At 26.2% G+C, this 12,311-nt stretch overlaps 1 protein-coding gene across 5 annotated transcripts in view; it reads right to left on the reverse strand.

Moving 5' to 3' along the window:
- Window positions 1-12,311, reverse strand: part of LOC107449533 (uncharacterized) — a 34,110-nt gene that overhangs the window by 16,251 nt on the left and 5,548 nt on the right. For all 5 annotated transcript variants that reach the window (XM_071183563.1, XM_071183561.1, XM_071183562.1 and 2 more), the window contains exons 5-14: window positions 12,234-12,251; window positions 11,156-11,191; window positions 8,924-8,938; window positions 8,465-8,479; window positions 6,271-6,285; window positions 5,496-5,513; window positions 3,925-3,939; window positions 3,314-3,331; window positions 2,348-2,365; window positions 1,041-1,058 (exon numbers count right to left, since the gene is read on the reverse strand). In XM_071183563.1, coding sequence (XP_071039664.1) covers window positions 1,041-1,058; window positions 2,348-2,365; window positions 3,314-3,331; window positions 3,925-3,939; window positions 5,496-5,513; window positions 6,271-6,285; window positions 8,465-8,479; window positions 8,924-8,938; window positions 11,156-11,191; window positions 12,234-12,251 — 186 coding nt within the window. The remainder of the gene's footprint in view (window positions 1-1,040; window positions 1,059-2,347; window positions 2,366-3,313; window positions 3,332-3,924; window positions 3,940-5,495; window positions 5,514-6,270; window positions 6,286-8,464; window positions 8,480-8,923; window positions 8,939-11,155; window positions 11,192-12,233; window positions 12,252-12,311) is intronic.

Consider the following 12,311-nt stretch of genomic DNA (forward strand, 5'->3'; position numbering starts at 1 on the left):
ACACTAATTTAATTGTTTTTCAAAAATGTAGGCTGAACAAAGCAAATGTATATCATTAAATTTGAAAAGCAAGGTGTTTTCTTTTTTAATTTTTATTTTTTTTTACTTCCTTATAATACTTATCACATTAGCTGAAAAAATAGCTGCGCAAAATTATTTTTCTGAACAAACAACGAGACTTTTGCAGAAACATTTAATAAAGTAATATAAAAGGAAATTTATATTATCATAAACTGAAATTTGCATCGTTTTAGTGAGACATAATTTATATTGTTTTGGAAACTTCATCTTGCTTTCCATTAATGGAAAGTAACCCTATAGATGTTTTTTTTAATATTTGGTGCTTAGTCACTAGCAACTGACAAAAGTACGGTTTTAATTAAATATTAAATGACATTAAATAAACATTAAGTAAGCTGACTGTTTCTTTTTAATTAAAAAAAACTCAGATTCCGAAAAAAAAATATTATACATACAATAAATATATTAGTTACATGCAATAAATATATAAGTTACATACAATAAAATTTATAATCCCGAAACTTAGGTGAGGTAGTTAAATTATTCAAATAGATATAGAATATATTTCCGACCTCTGATTCTATAAAGAGAAGAAATTGCCGTATTAGTTCTTCATTGCTTCGAAAAATATTTAGCTTTAAAAGAGATTAATTACACCTTGCGAATTCCTAAAAAGTAAGCAAATAAACAATCTTAATTCCGATTTCAAATTTGTGGTATCAAAGGTTTTAGATCTTAAAAATTCATTTCTAATAGAATATTGTGTAGAGGTAAAGAAATTAACAAATTACTTAAATTTGAATACTAGCTTCTTAAGAAAATGAAGTTTAAATTATGCAACAAAAAAGGCCATGATTTATAGTATAAGTTACATAAAAAGCAGTAAGACAGACAAAATTATGAAATATCATTCATAATTATCCCCTGTGTGATTTTTAATACTTTTTGTTTCATCTTGAAAAAAAATTAATAAAATAAGACAAGATAGATAAAAAATAATAATTCAACATTTTTATTACCTACGATTCCCAAGAGATCTAGAAAAATACACATATTTATTATAAAATTACTAACTCAATCTTAAAATAAATGTTGTTATATGTTTTTACGAATGAAAGTAATTGCTGTGTTATTTACAATTTTTAAATGAAAAATATTATTAAATTTTATTTGTAATTTTTTAGGATTTGCATTTGTATTCATCAGATAATTTTAAAACACATTTTCTTCGTTTAGAATAGATGAAAAATAATTTTGTTAGTATGTAATATTGTTTTTTTTAAATTTTTAAATTTTTTTTAAATATGTAAGAACATTTCTGCAAAATGAGTTTGTTGTTCAAAATCTTATAGCGAGTTTTAGAAATTATTCAAAATAAAAATTTTTTGCTTAACAAAATTCGTTGTTGATGTAAAAAGTAGAAAAATGATGAAAATATTTTTTTAATTTATACTTTTAAGGAAATTAATGAAATATTAACAACTTTTTAAATTAGCACATTTCACCGTGCTTACATAAAAATGTGAAATCTCAACAGAACTAAAAGTTTATAATCTGACACTTTTAAGAAGCAAAGAGTCAGATAATATTTGATAATATGATTCAAAAGTTAGATCATATATGATTTGAGCGGTAAGATTTTACACTGTATTCTTTAATTTAGTTTCTTTTGAAGTAAAAGTTTTTATTCTTTGGAAAAAATACAACTTTGTGAAGAAAAAATTAAAAATACTTTTATATCTTTTGGTTTACGCGCTAGTATCAAATTATATCTTGATAATTTTCGGATATGATTTAAATAAAAAAATATTTTTTGCATAAATTTGCTGCATCGTGTTACGTTATAAGTTCACTACGTAGATCTGTATACTATCAAACATTAGCTGAAGTTTTTTTTTTCAATTTTTTGTTCTGTGCTTGCCAAGTCTGTCTCGAACGTGCCTCAACTAATAACACGTAGCAAAAGTCATGTATGTTGTTTTTAGAGAAGGTTAAACTTTTATGTTTTAGGAAAGAAATGAAAAACAACAAAATAATTACATACAGTGAAAGACAACTTTCTTCTAGCTATTGTTCTAAATTTGCTTTACAAAATTTTTTAGTGGAGAAGCGGTTACACACACAAGTGGTTACGTGAAACTAATCACATATCGGTGCGTCTAATCATCACGTGGCCAGGTCTATGTGTCGAACCTGATTGGTTAACAAACACCTGACGTTTCTTACTGGTTATCCAATTAAAAAATGCAATCAATAGTTTACTTAGCGTAATAGATAATTTGAAATAGTAGTAGTTTGAATGTTTAAAATTATAAAATGAACTTACTTCCATGTGCCGTGACATCTGAAGCCAGCAAAAATATATTCAGATTAACATTCATTCAAAAGAAAAAGAAAATTTTAACTTTTTAGCTATATAATTAAGTCAATTATTAAATATACACAAACAGATTTCTATTAAATTAAGGACTCCCAAAAAGTATATAGGCAATTCTTTTTAATATGAATTTATTTAAAATTATTTTAAAATATTGTTGAGCTGTTCATATATTTATAAGTCCTTCTGCTTGTACCGAATAAACCCATGAAGAGTGGAATACTCATATTATAACTTTTATATGATCTTTAAACTGTTTCTGAGGTTCATTTTTTTAAATCTAGCAATTTTTAAAATCTTGTACATTCTATATGATTTTCTGATTTATTTCTAACTGCTCATTCATCAGAAAGTAAATATTATGAAGTTTTCTTGCATAATATCTTACTCTTTTGGTATGGTTTAGCTATGTTAAATCCCACTAAAACGAAATCTGTTCAATAGCGACGATATTTTTTGACAAAGAGAATGTCATGAATTTATAAATATATGGAAATGTATTTTCAGCATAATCGATATTGAATTTCTATGTATATAATCCAGCAAAATATGAAGAAAAAATTTAAAAAAGTCACTGAAATTTTTTAACAACGGCCAAATAATCAAAGACTTAAACATTTTAATTGAAGATCTTAAATTTCATTGCCTCTTTCATGATATTATTTGCTTAAACTGCTTTGAAACTTCTTCTTATGTCATTATTTATAGAAATAGGCAATACTAAGAATTGATCTTAAATGTATAATTTTGTTCATAATTAATATTAATCGATGCAATCAGGATTGAAAATTTAATAATGAATTCACTGAATGAAAATCATTGTACTTAATAATGGTTATTGAAAGTTTGACAGCTTTTTCTTACATTTCAAACTTTTATAGATATATAAGTGTAACATAATAAACATCTTCTTACCGCTTACTACACCGGCAGCTGGATAGTACATACAAAAATTTTGTTATTGAATAAAGGGTATAAACAAAGACTTTCATAACATTTCATATAAAAACATTTTCAGAATTAAGGATAATACATACAGACGAAACAACATCATATTTTTCTCTTTTGTTAAATATGATAAGTGCAAATATTTAATAAAATCATTGATACTTAAACTCACTTAATAACTTTTTCTAAATTTTTTTATTAAAAGAAATATTATATGTTTTGAAAACAAGAGTTAATCTCGACTGAAATGTGAATTTTATTGTTATACACAGCTAGAGAATATTGTTAACTTAAGGAAGGTCTACATATTAATGTTATAATAATGTTCGAGGAAATGCGTTAATAATGTAACTAATTAAGGAAAATTGGCTCATAAACTCAAAATAGTTAACTTACTAGGCATTAGCCTAACGTGACATAAAAATTAAAATGATGCATTCATCTAAAAATAATAATTCATTTAAATATTCAATCCATTTTTCAAATAATAAATATCGGTAAATAAATTTCTTCTCAAAGCGATTGAATAATTTTTTTTAAAAATTATTTTGGACATATATCAACAAAGTTCCACTTACCATTATTGATAATTCCTGCAAATAAGAAAAATTTCTTCTAAATTAACAATTTTGATCATTAAATAAAAGGACATAGAAAGTACCTCTATGAAATTTTGTTTACAGCTGCAACATTTTTTATTATTATTAGTCGCTACAAATAGCATTAAATAATAAAAATTTTAGAATTTTTATTATGATAATGTTGGATCTATTTACCTCTACACTACTGAGTAGAGTCTCATTTAAACTGATATTTTCAAAATCAAGGCTTGGAAAAAGAAGATGGACCCTTTTAAATATATCTACAATGATTATATCATTTTATTTTTGATCGTTTTTTTTATCGAGTTTGCGCCTATTTTAAATTTTGGTAATTGCGAACATTTTGCGTATCAGTATATAAAACATCTATATCACAAATTAGTTTCGCTTTTAAGTTCTCATTATAAATGTATACGTAAAGATACTTTTAGAAACTTTACTAATTAACTGATTTGCTAATTTATTACTTATTACCGAATTTAATACTTATTACAGAATTTAATACTTATTACTGACAATTTAACTAATTAACGAGGAAAAAATATATGTTATATATGATAATTAAATGATAAAAGCTATTAAATATGTAATATTTTTAATTGTTTGAAAAACTAATTTCCAATAATTTGAAACATTTCAAAATTTATATAATTCTTGAAATATTGCAACAATAAATAAATTTCTGATTTTATATTAATGAATTGCAGAGCATGACGGCAGATATTGCAATAAAGGCAAGAGACTTTGAAAAATCTAAGATAAACTATAATATTATGCAAAACTTCTGCATCCTTTATAAGGGTAAAGTTGAGCTATATTATCACGAAAATAATTGCATTTAAAACTTGAATTACGATACTATGGCACGATTTTAACCGAAAGTCAGTTGGATTTTGTAATTTATTAAAATTGAAATAAATTTTCACTGTATTATACCTCTCGTCACAAAGAGTTTTTGAATGTAAAATTATTTAAGAAATTGAATTAATAGGTTTTTTAAAAGTTTCTTTCATTTATTTCTATGGTTGATTAGTTATAGTTCGTCATTCTAAAATTCCTGATCCATCTTTAAATATGTAATTATTTTACTAAGAGTTTTTTATTAAGAAAACAAAAACACAAAATTTACTATTATGAAACTGAGATCAATTTAATAACTTAATGAAGATTTTTCTTATCCCGAAATCAGAAATGAAATAATTGTGATTTTTATTATGATACTACGAAGTTCATGAGTTTCATATACAGACAGAAAACAGGCAAACTATATATTTTCTAAATCTGGGCATTGGTTCAGTTTGTTTCAATTAACATTTAAACAAAACGCTCTTACATATATTTATTTTAATTACGTATTTTATCAATGAAACCTCTTTGCTTTTGAGGATAATATCGGTTCAAAAAAAGTGATGAATAAGAATTAATAACGAGAAATAGAAGTGAGTCTCTTTGTCGGTTGTAAGAATCTAGAGTGTTAAGCGTAGAATAAATAATGAGTTAGAAAATATTCTTTTTATATGCAGTTAATAAAGCAAACTATTCCTCACCTGAAATGCCTCGTTCCACTGTAACAGAACATTGAAGCTTTAATTATATTAAAAATAAAACAGAAATAGTTGCATTTTACAATAACTTACACTATGGCTAGAGCTATCTAAAATTTTATTTTTCAAAATCATTGCTTTTTAACATACCGTTAGCTAAATTTTAAAGAAACTTCTTCTCAAACTCAATTTCTATGTTTAAGATTTGTAAAAATTACTGCTTTTTATCTTGTTTAATGGATTATGTACATTTCAGATTCTGAGATAATTTCTATAGTTATCATTCTGGGTATTATATCTTAAGACTCCTTATATTTTAGACAATTTCAGATGTTTCATTTACGGTGTGTAATATAAGGTAAAATAAATAATAGAATTTTAATTATACAATAAGAGCTTACAAAAATTAAAATTGTTTTAAAAATGTCTATAATATTCATTCTTCTTCTTTTTTTTTGTCTGCGCAACAGCCCCTAGAAGGTCTTGACTACCTCAACAGTTGACAAACGCAAGCTCTTCCTATCCATGGCAACACCCTTCTTATAAGATTGATTACTATTGCCTATATTGTCGATATTCCATACACAACTGTATAATTAAAATATATTAGCTTAAGCATTCGAGATTTAATTTCATAACTTTTAAAGCTAAAAACTAAGGATTTCCTTTTTGAAAAATAAGTATTCAAGTTAGTATTAATTTATTTAATTTAATTTTTAGTTTTCATCACGCTTTCTTTTATAATAAAATCTTTAGAAATAAAGTATTTATAACTTACATCCTCGGCCAACTCCTAAAAATATATGGAACATTTATGTATAAACATAATTCTAACAAAATCATTTAAGGATTTATTAAACATACAAGAAAATTTTGTTCAAATAATCTATTCAATAAATCTTTCTGAAGGTAAACTTTTAAAATTTAATGGTTTTCTCTGTAATGCCTATGTTTCTGAATTATAACTTTATAAGTCTTTTAGTGGTGACAGAATATGCAATTTTTTTAAACTTAGTTTTATTTATTTCTAAATCAACCATTTCTGAATAATGTAGAGTATTTTCCCAGAATCGCATGATATCTAGTCAAATAATTCTTTTAGTTTTTTCAATAATAATTTTATCAATTAGTATTTTAGTATTTAAGATACTCAAATCAGGAATCAAATGACTGCACCCGATAAAATTATTTCTATTTGTCACGTTGTAATTAGATTTGTATGACCATATTTTGATTATTTTTAAAATTTCTGTTTAGAAATAATGTGTATTAAAAAATCAGCAGAATGACTGGAAATTTATCTTATATTTAAAAAATAATTACATTAAAGAAACATGTATATAAATCTGTAAACAACGTTCGCTAGAAGATTTCGTAACTGCTTTTAAACTCTTCTAAAACAATATAGTTAATAACCATTATTACAGCTTTTAGAGTCATAATTAAAAGAAGAATTTTATGAATCGATATATATTTACCAAAACTATCGGCATCAAAGTAATAATCCATGCTACTCAAGTTAAAGTTCATGTTGGCTCCAGCAACAAACATATTTTACTTCTAGATATGTATTAGTAGATCTGCTAGATTTTCATGCTATTATATGTTTTTATTTGCTTGCATGCATCATATGCTATTTCAATAGCATGATAAGCTACATGCAAGCATCTCATGCTTATTAGCTTTTTAAGCTAGTTCCAAAGCACGGACAGGTAGACATCTTAACAAGCTATTATATGCTTATTTCAATGCTTGCCAGCATCAAATTTCACATATCTAGCTTGCACAGTAATGTTATGATAAGCTATATACAAGCATCTTATATTTATTTACTGTTTAAGCAACTTCCATTGCCTGGGGAGGGAAACACCTCAACGACAAGTTATTATATGCTTTTTAATGCTTGACAGTGGAATATGCTTTTTAGGTAATTTAGGCAGATTTGCTATGTGGCAGTAAAAATTGCTAATTTTCTGCAATTAGTTATATTTGTGAGCGATAAACTGAAAATTTTTTTCAATTGTTTGGAAAGCAACTTCAACTTATTCACGTTTGATTGTTTAAGACGCCATGCACAAATCCATATTACATCAATTTTATGGGGTTCTACCGCGACTGAAATGAACATCAGTCGTTTCAAACGTATTTAAAATTCAGTTTTTTTATGATAAGCTATATACAAGTTATAATAAGCTATATAAGTTTGGTATGATAAGTTATATACAAGCATCTATTATTTATTAGCTGTTTAAGGAACTTCCATAGCATGGGGAGGTAGACACATCAATACGTTATTTTATGCATTTTTATGCTTGACAATGAAATATGCTCAGTAGGTAGCTTAGACAGATATGCTACGTTCCAGCAAGAATATTTATATTTCTGCAGTTAGTTCGATTTTCGAGGGATAAATTGAAAAAACTTTTTCAATCATTGAGTAGCAACTTCAACTTCTTCACGTTTGTTTGTTTGAGACGCCATATTATATCAATTTTATGGTGCTCTGAAGCTACTGGAATGAACGTCAGTCGCTTCAAAGGTATTTAAAATTTAGAATTTTTTTCATTTAATCTAGCAACACAAAAAGGTATTCGCGTGCTGTACAAGCAATAAAGTCAAAAAATACACACCATGTCAGACTAGTAATTTTGTTGAAAGCAGCAAATATTTAAACTAGTTTACGCTGGTTTATTTGCTAGGGTATAGAATTTCACGCTTGCCTAGCAAACAAATACCATCCAAAGATTTAACCTCGATAAAAGAACGAAACATTAGCGAAGAATTTGAAAATGTTTTGAAAAATAACTTTAGCTTAACAGATAGTTAAACTTTAAATAAATTGTCAGGGATAATGTTGAGAAATTAATTTAAATCTGTTGGAATCCCTCCATGGTTCATTTCAAAAAATGATCAATAACACCAAAATGGAAAAACAAATTAAAATGCTTAAGGAAGTATTTTTTATAACTTACCAACTAAAGCTCCCTCTGTAAGAATTAAAAATGCATATTAGTAAAAGATAAAAGTAAGAATACAGAATAATTAATATCAAGAACTTTTAATATATATTTACACAAATGTAGAAAAAAAAGGAGAAATATTTCGTGTAATTTTCATCCTCTTGATGAGCAATAATTTTAAGAATTTATAATGAAAACTTTAAGTGGAAAAATAACTAATTTTTATATTTATATTCAAGTATAAGTATTGAAATTACGTATTAGTTTTACAATTGCATAAATATCAAAAGCTTAAAATTGCAAAATTTTAATTAGTACATAGTTTTTACAAAATATTTACTGCAAACTAATTTTTTTGCTCAAATAAAAGTTCGAATTTATATCATAAAAATGTGCATATTTAAAAATATTTTTCTTTTAATTTATTCAAAAGTAAAAATGTCTGAAAAATAGTGTTTCATTATCACTTACGCTCGCAATTAGTTTCTGTAAGAACAAACATTTGAAATTGATTAGTAAATATTAAACAAGGAAAGATGCCTCTGCCACAAAATAAATACTAAATAATAGTAAAAACTTCAATTTTTAAAATGCTTTATGTTTTAATACCTTAGTGCTGACATTGAAACAAATTTCCCAAATATATCTATGGATAGGGCATCCCGGATGTACCCCAAGAGAGAAATTCGTAAATTTATCTATTTATAGATTTTCAGAAAAAGTAAAGTGAAACTTTTTGCTATTTTTTATTGTAAATTATCTACCGCTGTGCATTTTCCAGATTAGAAATAGTCCTATATTATTCGGAGAAAAAAATCTGTTGATATTACCGTACTGGGTGGTAATGACATTTCTGGTTGAAAAAACTCATAATTCTGGTAATAAAACCAAAATATACGGAATTAAATCGTTCATTAGGTATTTTTTTTATTCGTATTGTATCATTTTACCGAAATACGTGTTTTAAAAATTATAGATTATCTCAAATGTAGAGAAAAATTCAAAAGTGAAAAATTAATGCAACGGAATAAATGGTTTTTGTTCGGTTAAATTATGCCATGTTCTAATATATCATAAAAAAATTAAAAAAATTTATCAAATTTCATTCAACCTTATATATCTTATTGCTTTTTGATGATGTAATAAAACTTACCAAACATAGTAAATTTTATTACAGTTGTGTTAGTTTTCACCATACTTTTTTTCTCAGAGTAAAATAAGAGATTAGTCACAATCTAAAAAATATGATGTCAAATGTTTGAACTGGAGTCGGGAGGAAGTTTTAGCCTTTTAATGTTAATTCCTCTTCCTTTGTAACTTGTAGTCATGATAAAATTTCACAATTGAGACTCATTCACAAAATTTTATTGCATATAATGCCACTGTATTTATTAGAGCTAATTTTACTAAAATTATTACCTAAGTGCTTCAGTGAAAATTATCGAGTTTCGTCTCAATAGAGCCAGAAACACGGTAAATTTAACCATATTCTGGTAGTTGTGACCATACTCTTTTTGTCAGTGTACAGTGTATAAAAGTCAATAAGTTTAATAGTCAGATTTTAGTAAGGGTATTTTACTCCTCCCGACCCCAAAATAGAAATGATTTACATGCTATTTTTTCTCTTCTCCAAGTTAAAAAAAAAAAAAGTTTTTAAAACTTTAAAACTACCAAACATGAATTAAATTTGTTTCAAAAGTAAAAGGGTAATATAAGCTTATTTGCCAGTTATATATATATATATATANAGAGTTTTTGACTTCTTTTTTTTTACTTATTTTTTCCAGATGAAATAAATAAACCACATGATCTTTATCTAAAGTGAACATTTTAGAATTATATTCCTTATGCCATTTTAAAAATACTATGTTCCCTTTAAAAAAAAAAGAGGTAAAAGAATACCATTGTTTTTGTTTATTTTCAATGTTTTTGGTATTGTACAGTGCAAAAAAAATGGAAAGTGGGCACCTTAAATAACTTTAGATCTAATGATCCGCCCTTCACGTACTAGGACTCAATCTTAATAATTCAAGGGCTTAGCCGTAAATACGCCAATTAATTAGTGCAAACGGCACTTGGAGCTATGAATCTAGACACACAAAAGTTTGTTTGTTTTCTGAATAAAGATGCGTTTTCTTTGACAAATTCTTGAGCGGGAAACTGGAAAATATATAGTTGTGTTAGGAGAGCGGTTGAAAGTATGGTGTTTCCGATTCATGTCCATCTCCCAAGTGTAGAACAGCCTATTATAATGTGAGGCAAAATGTCTCACCCAATCACCGACTAGCCCAAATCCTCTCACAGTCGAACTTTTATTCTGCTTGCGTCGAATTGATCTCGGCTTTTATTACATTAGACTTTCGTCGCAATCCCGACACAACAATTCTTATTTTATATATATATATACAGGGTGCGTTCTGAAAGTATATATATTATACATGTGTGTGTGTGTTACTTTGAATCATCTAGAATAATATATCGGAACACAATATTTTTAAATTTTAAAATTCATGCTATTAAACTATTAAAGGAAGTGATTATACTTGCAACTAGTTGTAATGCACAAGGATCGTATATTACATGTTACTTTTGGTGTCAGTATGATAAAAATTAGAAAAGCATTTTTATTTTATTAATTATAAAATACTATAAAATCAAACGCTATGTAGATTACGGAATATACGAAACACAGTTTATACTTACTTAAGCCAAGTCCATCTTTAGGTGTTGGTAATACTTCTGCAAAAAAAAAATATTTTCATGGTGTGCTAAAATGCATAAGGATATGCAAACAAATGTAAGTGCAAAAATCGAAAAAAAATCAATAAATATATCTGAAAAATAAAAAGTAACTATCTATACTTTCTTGAATCTTTCGAAAATATCATGTTCATTCAAGTAAATGTGTTTACTTTTAACGGGAGAATATCAATTTAAGAAAGAAAAGTTAAAAGTGGACATTTAAACTTTTCAAATTTCGAAGGATGCTTAAAACATAATTCCTCAGCCTAGTAGATTGACGATGGCAAAATAATGCTGCAAATTGTCTAAAGATCAAAATACGAACAATAAGTTTCAAACTGTCTGAAAAATACTGCTGTAAAAAATTTCAAATTTAAAGGAATAAGAGGTATAATTTATATGAATTTAAGGTAATTGTCCCTCTTCACAACATCCAGTTCTAAGCCAAGAGGTAATGGGATAATGGGCACCTTAATTTGAAGGATAAAATCTTCATAGTTTTCTTATTCTGATACATGATAGTGTTATGGCTGACTCAAAACGCTTTGTCCATCTTGATACATTAGAAACCACTTGGGATGACGGTGGGTGTACCAAGCTGTATTTCTTACATACAAAGCTATATTTTTATTTATAGAGGCAAACATTGCACATTATTGTTTAGAATAGATTATTTAGCGTGATAAGTATGCTAAGTTTTTGTATTTACCAATTTATCGGGTCTGTCATTATATTTGCCATTCATACATAAATGAAATATTATTTTGCATAACTTCTACCGCCCTTCAGGGTGGCTGGCCTAGACCCTTTTTCAATTTAAAACATTAGCAAATGCAGGAGCGATTAATTAAGTGACTAATTAATTCTTCTAAAACCTGGAGAAAATGTACCAAAATAAATGTACACGCGCTGCATAGAATATTTATTAGAAAAATTAAAAAAGTAAGAAATTCAATTCTTTTCCGTAAAAATGAAACATAATTATGTAAATTAAATCTAATTTTAAGTACATTTTTAAGAATATTTGAATTTCACTTACCTTCTTTAAATTTATGAACTACAAAATGAAACAAAAATGTTTCTCAAATGCAAAACAAAGTTTATTAATGAATTCCAA

Source organism: Parasteatoda tepidariorum, chromosome 7 (genome assembly GCF_043381705.1).
Source record: "Parasteatoda tepidariorum isolate YZ-2023 chromosome 7, CAS_Ptep_4.0, whole genome shotgun sequence".
Taxonomy (NCBI): domain Eukaryota; kingdom Metazoa; phylum Arthropoda; class Arachnida; order Araneae; family Theridiidae; genus Parasteatoda; species Parasteatoda tepidariorum.